This window comes from Doryrhamphus excisus, linkage group LG17 (assembly GCF_037039965.1).
Source record: "Doryrhamphus excisus strain RoL-2023G ecotype Guam linkage group LG17, RoL_Dexc_Guam_v1.1, whole genome shotgun sequence".
Lineage (NCBI taxonomy): Eukaryota > Metazoa > Chordata > Actinopteri > Syngnathiformes > Syngnathidae > Doryrhamphus > Doryrhamphus excisus.
This window is the reverse complement of record NC_136373.1, coordinates 2,851,945-2,864,521: the sequence shown is the minus strand read 5'-3', so window position 1 is coordinate 2,864,521 and position 12,577 is coordinate 2,851,945. Positions and strand designations below refer to the sequence as shown.

At 46.3% G+C, this 12,577-nt stretch overlaps 2 protein-coding genes across 5 annotated transcripts; one reads left to right on the top strand and one right to left on the bottom strand.

The window, feature by feature from the left end:
* Window positions 1-164: 164 nt before the first annotated feature.
* On the bottom strand, window positions 165-7,142 carry LOC131137658 (sentrin-specific protease 7-like). 2 transcript variants are annotated; one of them, XM_078797592.1, is made up of 20 exons: window positions 7,052-7,142; window positions 6,230-6,308; window positions 6,113-6,159; window positions 5,900-6,037; window positions 5,538-5,718; window positions 5,231-5,471; window positions 5,005-5,156; window positions 3,669-3,702; window positions 3,391-3,594; window positions 2,922-3,145; window positions 2,795-2,859; window positions 2,587-2,703; window positions 2,405-2,524; window positions 1,572-1,664; window positions 1,424-1,491; window positions 1,312-1,352; window positions 1,195-1,238; window positions 1,046-1,114; window positions 830-980; window positions 165-753 (listed from the first exon to the last, which is right to left on the bottom strand). In XM_078797592.1, the coding sequence occupies exons 2-20, from the start codon at window positions 6,302-6,304 to the stop codon at window positions 625-627; spliced, it is 2,193 nt and encodes a 730-aa protein (XP_078653718.1). In that variant the 5' UTR covers window positions 6,305-6,308; window positions 7,052-7,142; the 3' UTR covers window positions 165-624. The 2 variants fall into 2 exon arrangements, with proteins under 2 accessions (XP_078653718.1, XP_057941838.2); XM_058085855.2 differs by having other exon boundaries at window positions 166-753; window positions 5,538-5,691.
* On the top strand, window positions 6,915-12,217 carry ftcd (formimidoyltransferase cyclodeaminase). Of its 3 annotated transcripts, none has more exons than XM_078797595.1 (15): window positions 6,915-6,968; window positions 8,021-8,120; window positions 8,242-8,425; window positions 8,490-8,618; window positions 8,687-8,775; window positions 8,837-9,016; window positions 9,114-9,251; window positions 10,061-10,192; window positions 10,423-10,484; window positions 11,149-11,275; window positions 11,341-11,502; window positions 11,572-11,615; window positions 11,686-11,824; window positions 11,882-11,977; window positions 12,041-12,217. In XM_078797595.1, exons 2-15 carry the CDS (start codon window positions 8,067-8,069, stop codon window positions 12,122-12,124), a joined length of 1,620 nt encoding a protein of 539 aa, XP_078653721.1. In that variant the 5' UTR covers window positions 6,915-6,968; window positions 8,021-8,066; the 3' UTR covers window positions 12,125-12,217. The 3 variants fall into 3 exon arrangements, with proteins under 3 accessions (XP_078653721.1, XP_057941874.2, XP_057941873.2); XM_058085891.2 differs by lacking the exon at window positions 6,915-6,968 and adding an exon at window positions 6,971-6,989; XM_058085890.2 differs by lacking the exon at window positions 6,915-6,968 and having other exon boundaries at window positions 7,991-8,120.
* Window positions 12,218-12,577: the final 360 nt, after the last annotated feature.

The window sequence follows — 12,577 nt, the reverse complement described above, 5'->3', positions numbered from 1 at the left end:
GCTCCAACAATTCCTGAACATTTCATCAAAATCAAGACTTTTGAACATGGAAGACGCCATGTATGTTTTTCATACTTTGCTATTCATCTTGCTATGACAGCAGTATAATATGGATGTTTATAGGTGTATTGTATTATTGTTTGTGTCGTGAGCACTAGCAATGAAGTCAAAGATAAAGTGAGTAAATATTGTATTAGCAGACCAAACACGGCTGTGATTCAATCTCCTCCGCCCACATCAACATAGGTGGACATCTTTTATTGGATAATCAGCTTAATAGACGCCAGGGGGTAAAATACTCAAGTGTGCCCCCATGGTGCATGTTTGACTTTAGAGTCCGGTGGCTGCTTAAGGACAAAGATTATTTTTGGAGTTAGGGATACAAATCCTTTAATCTTTCCCTCCCATCGTGCAGATTAGACGAGGCTAGGACGGCATCAGGACCTCCAGCGTGGAAGCCAAGAGTATTCTGACCACGTTGCTTCTTGAGTCAGTCCGTCAAATTCCTATCAATGACTCTTAGGCAACATCTGGAAGGGTCAGCAAGAGGCTGGTGTTGCCGTGGCAACATCGGTCTACATCACGGCTATTTGAACGAATAAAGGAATATGAGATGAAATGCCTTCAGGTCTGTGATTGGCTCTTGTGCAGTCTCATGATCAAGTGTCTGATCTCGTCGCGCTTCTGTCGTGCCTGTTGTCGTGGAAACCAGTTGAGCAAACACAGAGGGAGGTCAAAGTGCACCACGGGGTTCTGAGGAGTGAAATAGCGTTTTATGGTGTGAGTACGACGTGGCGGTCATGTGACCGTGCGGACATCCGTGCATCACCTGAAGGAAGGTCTCCACGTACTGCAGGAGGTACAAACCACAGTCGCTGCTGTTGTCCTGCCGTGGGACGTCGCAGCTGCAGCTGTGCATGCTGTCCGAGGAGAAGACACGACGCTGCTCCCTGCGCTCCTCCCACTCCACCTGCAGGTAGCTGCACACACCTGATTGGTCAGCGCTCCTGATGTGTGGGATTCTTCTAGAAAAGGAAAGGCTCACTCTCTCAGGAGCTGGCAAACACGTTGACGCTGCTGCGTTTTCAGGGAATCCATGACCAGGATGCACGGCCTGGAATAGGAGAGCAGACGTGTTGAATTGAAAGGAGCCGTGTGACAGACATCCGATCCCTGGCGTCCGTCTGGACTCACCGTGTCAACACCACGCCCCTCCTGCAGCCTTGCTGCGTACACGCCTGCAAACAGACACTTTACTTCCTCATCCCGCCGCCGTCTACGCCATCATACCTTTCTCTAGTCCATGCTTACCGGCTGATGCTCTGATCCTCTACCGACGAGCTCCGATGCATCTAAGGCAGGAGATGATGCAATCGCTTCGCTGACAAGTGACTGATTGACACACGATGTGGAAATGACTTACTTGTTCGCAACTCATAACCAACGCCGTCTTGGCCGGGGAAACAAACCACCGCCAGGAACCAGTGTGCTCTGCGGTGCAAAGTACATGAAAGTACACCAAAGTACAACCGAGTACACCATGACGCGGTGACGGGGAAAAGATGTCTTACTCCTCATTGATGGGCACAAACAGGAAGTCTTTGCTGAAAACATCCACATGGCGAGTCCACGTCTTCACTCCCTGGTGTCTTCTGTAGGGATCCCTGATAAACACATCAGCAACGTATCATGTAGTCTTCAGTATGGATCCCTGATATCAACGCATCATGTACTCTTCTGTATGGACCCCTGATATCAACACATCATGTACTCTTCTGTATGGGTCCCTGATATCAATGCATCATGTACTCTTCTGTATGGGTCCCTGATATCAATGCATCATGTACTCTTCTGTATGGACCCCTGATATCAGCACATCATGTACTCTTCTGTATGGATCCCTGATATCAGCACATCATGTACTCTTCTGTATGGATGCCTGATATCAGCACATCATGTACTCTTCTGTATGGATGCTTGATATCAGCACATCATGTACGCTTCTGTATGGATGCCTGATATCAGCACATAATGTTCTGTTCTGTGTGGATCCCTGATATCAGCACATCATGTACTCTTCTGTATGTATCCATGATTATCAATGCATCATGTACTCTTCTGTATGGATCCCTGATGTCACCACGTCACGTATTCTTCGTGTGGACCCCTGATATCAGCACATCAAGTACTCTTTTATATGGATCCCTGATATCAATGCATCATGTACTCTTCTGTATGGATCCCTGATATCAGCACATCATGTACTCTTCTGTATGTATCCATGATTATCAACACATCATGTACTCTTCTGTGTGGATCCCTGATATCAACGTATCATGTACTCTTCTGTGTGGATCCCTGATATCAACATTTTCACATGAAAGATGATTCTTGTCATTCTTACGCGGTATCAGCGAGGCTTCCAGCGCAGACTTGCTGTCTGCTGAGCTGCCTGAAGAAGAAACTGCTGAAGACGTGACTGCGCTCCGCCACAGCACGCCCCCCGCCCTCCAGCAGGAGATACCTGCAGGAGGACAAGACTTAGTGGTGGATCGCTTTGACGATTGATGCTGCCTGTTGACGTACTTGAGGTAAAAGTCGATAATGATGTCATTCAGGAATTGGCCCTTTTCCAGACAGGCCAGGTCCTCCTTTGTGACTGTGATGCGGCCTCTGGAGGGTGCTGGAGGATACTGAATCAGCCTGTGCGGCAAACAAGGTCACACGGGTGCTGCGATGATGATGATGATGATGATGATGATGATGGCTGCTGTGGTTAAGTTGAGAATTTCACCTGGTGGTCGCCTGCATAGCAGATGACTGCTTTGTGTAGCTTCTCATTCCCGCATTGCGCACCTCCTGGAACGCAAACACAATCTCACAGTCCACCCCTGCTTCTCCTCCTGAGATGACAGCCTTACCGGCGACTGGCCCAGCAGACCGAGGAGGTGTTCATCCAGGGGGGGGGCGCAGCTATGGAGGAGCCGTTGGCAATCATTCCAGTCCAGGGGGGAGGTCGGGTGCCCTGCTGAGGAGGAGCGGCCCTCCTTGAACTCGGTCGTCTCCAACATGGATACCAGCAGTGCGGCCTGGATGTCAGGGAGATGCTCTGCCATCAGCAGCAGCAGGAAGGAGCAGGCAGGACCTGGAAGAAACAATTCTAAACATCTGAAAGACACCACTAAACATTCCATTGCATCAATGGTTGATAATAAAAACACAGCTTATTATCCTGGATGCTGATGGCTCAGTCAACTAAGGGTTCATTTGTAAAGATGGGAATCTAACCTTTCTTTTGGTATTTTCCATGAAGTTTCCATAGAACATGGCTACTGAGGGATATCTCTGGGCTTGAAAGAGTTAAGTGGGTTGGAGATGAATGTGTCGTACCCGTGGCGGCGGCGTTGTGGATGATGGCCATCTCCCTCTGCAACATGTTCGCCTGAGCGTCCGTCACCCACAGGAAGAGCAACGAGGGGGCCCGCCCTTCCACTTCATCCAGCAAAGTTCCGCCTCGAGCGACGCCCCCGCTCCATAAACCGTAACCTCGCACCTGCGACGCCACAACGGTGACCTCACCTTCTTCCCTTCCGACTGGACAGACGCAGCAGCACATCATTTCCACGCTTTCAGCGCACAAAGGTGAGGAGGGATACAAAGCTTGGTACCTTTTAGAGGAAGATGGATGCCGCTTGATGTAACCTAGACACAAAGACACCAATGTTCCATTACAAGAACATTCCTTCCCAACGGGACACACTTGTCTCATGGAACAGGACTCCAGACTGCAGCTAAATGTTTGGAATGATGTCGGAAAGTTAATTCTTCATCTAGTCGTGCATGTGGTGTCATTGTTATGTAGTCCAGGTTGGTTAGAGAAAGTACACTGGAGGATACGCAGTCACCTTCTTCACCTTTCCTACAGACACCACTCCTCCTGGAAGATCTTGAGGGGCAATTACATCACAAATATTACTCCTATCTATATATGTAGATTGCTAATGTTTGCAAGCAACACATAGCATAATAGTGGTAAGTCTTAATATACTTGTCTAGCAATGAACATGGCTAAAAATGCTACTATACTTATGTTAGCAATGCTAACATTAGCATGTAAATACATAGCATAATAGTGCCAAGTGTTTAAATATGTGTCTGGCTATGAAAATGGCTACAATGCCGCTTTGCTAATATTAGCATGCTAGCAATGCTAACATTAGCATGTAAATACATAGCATAATAGTGCCAAGTGTTTAAATGTGTGTCTGGCTATGAAAATGGCTACAATGCCGCTTTGCTAATATTAGCATGCTAGCAATGCAAACATTAGCATGTAAATACATAGCATAATAGTGCCAAGTATATATGTGTCTGGCTATGAAAATGGCTACAATGCTGCTTTGATAATATTAGCATACTAGCAATGCTAACATTAGTATGTAAAGACATAGCATAGTAGTGCCAAGTGTTTAAATATGTGTCTGGCTATGAAAATGGCTACAATGCCACTTTGCTAATATTAGCATGCTAGCAATGCTAACATTAGCATGTAAATACATAGCATAATAGTGCCAAGTGTTTAAATATGTGTCTGGCTATGAAAATGGCTACAATGCCGCTTTGCTAATATTAGCATGCTAGCAATGCAAACATTAGCATGTAAACACATAGCATAATAGTGCCAAGTATATATGTGTCTGGCTATGAAAATGGCTACAATGCTGCTTTGATAATATTAGCATACTAGCAATGCTAACATTAGCATGTAAAGATATAGCATAGTAGTGCCAAGTGTTTAAATATGTTTCTGGCTACGAACATGGCTATAATGCTACTATGCCAGTATAAGCATGTAAACATTATTATTATATCATATATATAATTATTATGTAGTCCAGGTTGGTTAGAGAAAGTAATGCAGTGTAAATGGGAAGTGCATTATGGTAGTTATGGTTAGTCTGGAGTGTATTTCCTGTTCCTGTTGATGTAACGCCATGTGGTCACCATCATCTTGCCGTTGGCAGCAGCATGCGCCAGGCCGGCGTGAAGCAACAAAAAGTCCAGCTCCAGGAAGGAAGGATGTCCCCATGGAGTTGTGTCAATCCGGCTGCTCTCGTCACCTTCGCTATGCTCGTCTTCCTCACTGGACAATACGACTGGAAGAAGAAGAAGAATGTGTGTCCATAGTTTGTTTTGGAAGGAAGTTGAATGAAGTGTTTGCTGGACTCACTGGGTCGGGACTTGGCCGCTTTCCTGCGATCGGGATGAAAACTCGCCAACCTGCTGCTTTTCTTTCTCTGTCTGAAGGCCATCCAGCTCCTCCTCTCTTCCTCTCCCGGTTCTGCAGCGGCTTTGCTCCTGCTAGACTTCCTGCTGTCTCTTCCTCCGGCAGGGGTCATCTCCAGCAATTGAGGGGACATCACTGACGAGGAAGAAGATCTGCAGTGGTCTGCATGGTCATCTGAAGCACACTGAGAAGAAGCAGCAAATCTATGAAGTCAACCGCAGACAAAGATTTCATAACTTTTCAACTTCACCTCCTGCATCCTAACAGATCTCATCCATGTCGTGTGTCCTGGCGAGGACGACGCCAAGCTCCCATCACGCATGTGTCCTCTTAGCCCAGCAAGAGAGTCATGCGCCTCCACAGATACTCTTTCATTAGGTGAACAAGCTGCGTGTGGGCGCCATCTGGTGGACGACATGCACAACACAGGCCTGGTATTCATCAGTCAGTGATTTGATAGTGGAGTGGTCCACATGTACAGCTGCAAATGGTCCTCTGTACATCTCCTTAATATTTGTATGCTTTCCACAAAATCTGCTTACATGTCAATAATGTCAGCCTTATTAAATAGATGAAGATCACCATGGAGCATTCAGGACTAAGCAAACTCACCCATGGGATAAAGAAATTGAAGATTCTTCCAGTGGCGGCTGCAATTGGCTGTCCTCATCTATTCCTGCCCAGTGATTGGTTGATGTGCTCGGTCTTGTCAGTCCCAACAGTGTTTTGACGGCTTGTTCGAAATGCACACTGAGACAAAGCAGAAGAAAGACTCCAGAAACACCGAAACACTGAACGTGGTGCCCGCAGGAGGCCTCTACTGACCTGTGTCCAATTGGTGCGGTTCTAACATGGTTCCACTCGCCATCACGCTTCAGCCAAAAAGAAATATCAAGACAGTATTAAGTACTTGCCAAAACTTCACAAGACAAAAATCCTCACCTTGTCAGGGCCGGGACTCTGAAAACGTTGATGGGCCAAGTCAAATGTTGTTGGCTTCTCAAAAGGAGATGTCATTAATCTGAAAAAAGGTCACAATTAATTGACAATAAAGACACTGATACTGTTAGAATAAGAATGTTGCAGAAACAAACACTTCAATACTATAACTCAATGAGTAATAACTAAGTATCTCTCTGTAGAACCCATTACATGAGTTAAGACGAGTGTCACTGTGTAGAAACTTTAACGACGGCTGACAATTAGCTAGCTAGCTAACTTGGCAAGTTCATAGACATAGATAGACGCCACATCGAGCGCTTAGCCGTACGTCAACGTCGCCGCCATATCGGATGGGTCAAGACTGCTATAAATGTATTTACTTCCATCAAGAGCCAACGTGATTGTTTTCGAACAATGTGACTGTGCTTGTTTTCGGGGCCATTGTTTTCCACTGTGTTTTTGCGTGTGTAAATGTAGAAACGAGAGGAATTAACTTAAATTTCTTTATAGGAAGGCGTTTTATCAAAGTCAGTACATCGACTTGTATTCATTTACAGTGCAGCTTGACTCATCCAATATGGCGGCGACTTTGACGTATCGCAGCAGTGGACAAACCCACTCGATGCGGCGTTTATATACAGTATGTCTATGGCAAGTAAGTCAATCTAGCTAAGCTAGTCAGCGGAATGAAAGCGAACTCGTGAAACCTCCTGTCTGCCTTCACGTCGTTCCAACAAATGTTAGTCTAGTCTCTCCATACGTATGTATATCCGGTTGTTACTGTTTTCTCCTTCTGGGAGCAAATTATTATGAGTATATTACCATTATTTCACAAATATGCTGTGACTCTGCCGTTTGTCGCTGAGACGCGTAGCTGCACAAGCTAACTACGAAATGACGTATTGCGTAGACTACGTAATTTCAGTACGTCAACGTCGGTGTAACGTTTAGGGAACAACAGAGTGTCGTAAAAAGGGAATTCCTAACCACAACCCATCATAGAACTACAGTATTTGAATGAATTACGATGGTGTGGAATTAATCACGTATTACTTGAAGAGTATTTCTGATCCCATCACATGTTTTGATTTAATCAACTCTTCTATTGATTCTAGACAAATACCATGACCTGTGTGGGGCAAATGACTTTTAAAACGTAATAATTAGGCCTTAAAACAACTCACTTTGTAACTCTTAATGTGGAAGTCCCATTCGCTGCATATAAGTGTGCCCGGAAGTCCCCCCAAAATACACACAAAACAGGCGAATACAACTTAAATGACGTGGTGCCTTTGAACGCAACTTCTCATTGCTCATAACCTGTTAAAGCGGTATTAAAATGTTGTGCAAGTATGAAAAAAATAGAATTGCAGACACGTGCGCCATGTTTTAGCTTAGAAGAACATGGAAACAATTCTCAGGTCCATGGTTGAAAATCGAAATGTAAAGAATAAATGATAAAAGTTATGATTACGTAATACAGTAACATGGAACGCACAAGGTTGACCTTCAGCTTTGCATGTCAAAGACCTGGAGTTGATGTTCAACCAACACATGACCTCTGACCTCCCCAGAAGCATGTTTTGTGTTTGAAGAGCACAAGGGGCGTGACCTTTGCTCGCTGGTCAGTGGTGATGTTTTGTGACTTGCTGAATGTTTGATGAAGAGCACGTAAACAATCATCTACTGGTCGTCAGCTTGCAGCACGCAAACACACACTAACCTGCAGGGGTGCATCTGTTAATGATTCAGCCCTGTGTGTGTGTGTGTGTGTGTGTGTGTGTGTTTCAGAAGAGAAGTGAGTCGTTCAGGTAGTTCCTTTTGGAGTGAAGACATCATGGCTCAGCTGGTCGAATGTGTCCCAAACTTCTCAGAGGGGCGGAATCAAGAGGTGAGTTCTTGTCCTTCATCATAAGCGATTGGTGAGGAACATGTGAGTGGATCTAGATGCTGGTCTCCTTGATGGCTTCCATGTTTAGCTGATCTGTAAGAAAAGATGAAATGTTTTCCAGGTGATCGATGCCATTTCAGCGGCCATCAGCAGCACACCTGGCTGCAGCCTCCTGGATGTGGACCCCGGAGCTTCCACCAACCGCACCGTTTACACTTTTGTGGGTGCGCCTGAAGCTGCGGTGGAAGGCGCTCTGAACGCCGCCCGGCAGGCCTTCAGCCTCATTGATATGAGCAAACACTCGGGTGAGTCCGCAACGTCCACAAAGACACACACCATGCACATTTGTGTGTGTGTGTGTGTGTGCAGGGGAGCACCCTCGTATGGGAGCACTGGACGTCTGTCCTTTCATCCCTGTCCAGAATGTCACCATGGAGGACTGCGTCCGCTGCGCTAATGTCTTCGGACAGAAGTTGGCGTCCTTGCTGCACGTGCCTGGTCAGACGTCGCACCATAAAAAAATCCCACATGAAAATGAAAAACTTGAAGCAAATGTGTGTCGTCAGTGTTCCTTTACGGCGAGGCAGCACGCAGCGAGTCCAGGAGGAGTCTTCCGTCCGTGAGAGCTGGCGAATACGAAGCTCTAGCGGACAAGGTGACAGCCCACTTGCCTTTCCTTCATGTCTTCTTGTGAAGGCATCAGCTTTGTTCTCCAGCTCCAACAGAAAGAGTGGGCTCCGGACTTTGGGCCCAGCACCTTTGTGGCGTCTTGGGGCGCCACGGTGACGGGCGCCCGAAACTTCCTCATCGCCTACAACGTCAACATTATTGGCACCAAGGAGCAGGCGCATCGCATCGCGCTGAACATCAGGGAGCAAGGACGGGGGAAAGACCAGGTGCATGCTGGGAAATGGAAGTGATATGATAGACATGATAAAGCATAGATGATGATGATGAGATGAAAGAGTGATACGATATACGTGATGATATCAGCCAGGGTTGCTGAAGAAGGTGCAGGCAATAGGTTGGTACCTGGAAGAAGATAACATGGCTCAGGTGTCCACCAACATCCTGGACTACCAACATACGCCCCTCCACTGCGTCTACCAAGCCATCTGCAAGGACGCCCAGGTACGTCCGTATGACACACATGCTCATTTCGTCATCATATGTCATCACCATCTCATATTATGATACATGATACCATGACGTCATTACAGTGCTATCATGTCATAATGTCATAATGCCCCAATGTGATGATGCCATGGTATCATGATGTGATGATATCACAATGTGATGACGCCATGGTATCATGATGTGATGATATCAAAATGTGATGATGCCATGGTATCATGATGTGATGATATCACGAAGTGATGATGCCATGGTATCATGATGTGATGATATCACAATGTGATGACGCCATGGTATCATGATGTGATGATATCAAAATGTGATATCAAAATGTGATGATGCCATGGTATCATGATGTCATGAAGTGATGACGACATGGTATCATGATGTGATGATATCACAAAGTGATGATGCCATGGTATCATGATGTGATGATATCACAATGTGATGACGCCATGGTATGATGATGTGATGATATCACAATGTGATGACACCATGGTATGATGATGTGATGATATCACAGTGTCATGATGCCATGGTATCATGATGTGATGACATCAAAATGTGATGATATCAATGCAATGATACCATGGTATGATGATGTTATGATATCACAATTGAATGACGCCACGGTATCATGATGTGATGGTATCACACTGATGATGCCATGGTATCATGATGCGATGATATCACACTGATGACGCCATGGTATCATGATGTGACAATATCACACTGATGATGCAACGGTATCATAAGTAAGATGAGATGGCGTTCCATCCGCTGACGAGTTCCGCTCACGTCTTCAGGATCTCAAGCTGCCGGTTGTGGGCTCTCAGATCGTTGGTTTGATTCCTCTCCAAGCTCTTCTGGATGCTGCGGACTTCTACATCCAAACACAGCAACTTTTCATCCTGGAGGAGGAGCACAAAGTGCGGCTGGTGAGAAATTCCTCATCTTCAAGGTTGTGTCTCCAATGGAATACTTGCGTATACTGCAGTACACTTAAATACAGATAAGCTACTGTAGTACTCTTTCAAAAGTATTGTGGATGTACCCACAATATTGACTCAAAAGTTAAGTGTAAGTACACAATGGCACCAATGGGAAGCAGCGTAAGAGTTCCTTGCTTGACGGCTTCTAACCATCTAAACCTCTTGTGTGTGGTCAGGTGATCAACAAGCTGGGTCTGGACTCTTTAGGACCTTTCAAAGCAAAGGAACGAATCATTGAGTAAGTTTGATGATGGAAGACCTGCACATGTTCCATGCTAATGCTGCAGGACGTGCACATGTTCCATGCTAATGCTGCAAGACGTGTACATGTTCCATGCTAATGTTGTAAGACGTGTACATGTTCCATGCTAATGTTGTAAGATGTGCACATGTTCCATGCTAATGCTGCAAGACGTGCACATGTTCCATGCTAATGTTGTAAGACGTGTACATGTTCCATGCTAATGCTGCAGGACGTGCACGTGTTCCATGCTAATGCTGCAGGACGTGCACATGTTCCATGCTAATGCTGCAAGACGTGCACATGTTCCATGCTAATGTTGTAAGACCTGCACATGTTCCATGCTAATACTGCAGGACGTGGACATGTTCCATGCTAATGCTGCAAGACGTGCACGTTCCATGCTAATGCTGCAAGACATGCACATGTTCCATGCTAATGTTGTAAGATGTGCATATGTTCTGTGCGAATGCTGCAGGACGTGCACATGTTCCATGCTAATACTGCAGGACGTGCACATGTTCCATGCTAATGCTAAAGGACATGCACATGTTCCATGCTAAAGAGGAAGGACATGCACATGTTCCATGCTAAAGCTGAAGGACATGCACATGTTCCGTGCCAATGCTAATGCTAAAAGTAAGATGTGTGACGCGTGCAGGTACATGGTGAGGTCGCAGGACGACGGCCGCCTGGCGTCGCTTCCCCTGCAGCAGTTTGTCCGCAGCGTTGGTGCTCGGACAGCGGCCCCCGGCGGAGGATCAGCATCGGCCGCCATCGCCGCGCTGGTACCGAGGTCTTTGCCCGGACAGTGTGTTGTGACATGGTTGTCATGGTGACGCGTGTGCCGCAGGGAGCGGCGTTGGGCGCCATGGTCGGCCAGATGACGTACGGCAAGAGGCAGTTTGAGAGCGTGGACGCCGTGATGAGAAGGTTGATTCCTCCGTTCCATCAGGCCATGAATGAGCTGCTGGACATGGTGGACAGCGACTCTTCTGCCTTCAGCGCTTACATGGTGACCATTCACTCCATCCATTCAACTGTCAGCAACAGATCGTCTTCTCATTTGTCCTTTGGACCGTAGGCAGCGCTGAAGATGCCCAAAACCTCTGAGGAGGAAGTCCAAAGGTAGACAGGCTTGTTGTGACGTTGCGGCAGAGAAGGATGATTTGAAGGAGGTCGTGTTGCGTCCTGACAGGCGCGAGGCGGCGATGCAGGACGGCCTGAAGCGAGCAGTGAGTGTCCCGTTGGCCCTGGCCCAGAGAATCAGTGTCCTCTGGCCGCCCCTCAAAGAACTTGTCCTTCATGGAAACATCGCCTGCAAATCAGATGCTCAGGTGTGTAGCTGTGACATTTGAGGAGCTTGAAGGAACACTCACCTGTGTGACTTGTAGGTTGCGGTCAAAGCGTTGGAGACGGCGGTTTTTGGGGCATACTATAACGTCATCATCAACCTTAAGGACATCACAGACCACAGTTTCAAGGTGGAGGTAGGTGGCCACACATGGACAAGACTCCTGTCTCCTCACCTGACCTTCTGTCCTGTGTTGCAGACTCGCTCCAAAGTGGAAGCGCTGTTGCAGGAAGCCAAAACCTGTGCCGCCGCCATCCTTCACGCTGCCGACGGGCGGACCTGAGCATTGAAAATTCCCACAAAGTACCACAGCGTGCTACATGCTAAACCATATGAGCATCAACACTTGTAATGATTCAAAAATACACTTTTCAACTCCAGGAGTCATGAAAATGTCATTACCTGCTTCCTGTGGAACATACCTTTGTTTGTCAGGAGGTTGAAGGCCACCAGACCAGCTGAAGGCATCACGTCTTCCATTACGGCAGCTTTGGAGACAATGCTTGTTTTTTTCAAAGCAACATTTAGCACTTCACAGCATAAATATAAGACGTATAACCAAATAAGGCATTTACAACATAAATAGAAGACGTGTAACCTAAAAAGACATTTACAACATCAATATAAGACGTGTAACCTAATAAGACATTTACAACATCAATATAAGACATGTAACCTAATAAGACATTTACAACATAAATATAAGACGTATAACCGAATAAGACATTTACAACAT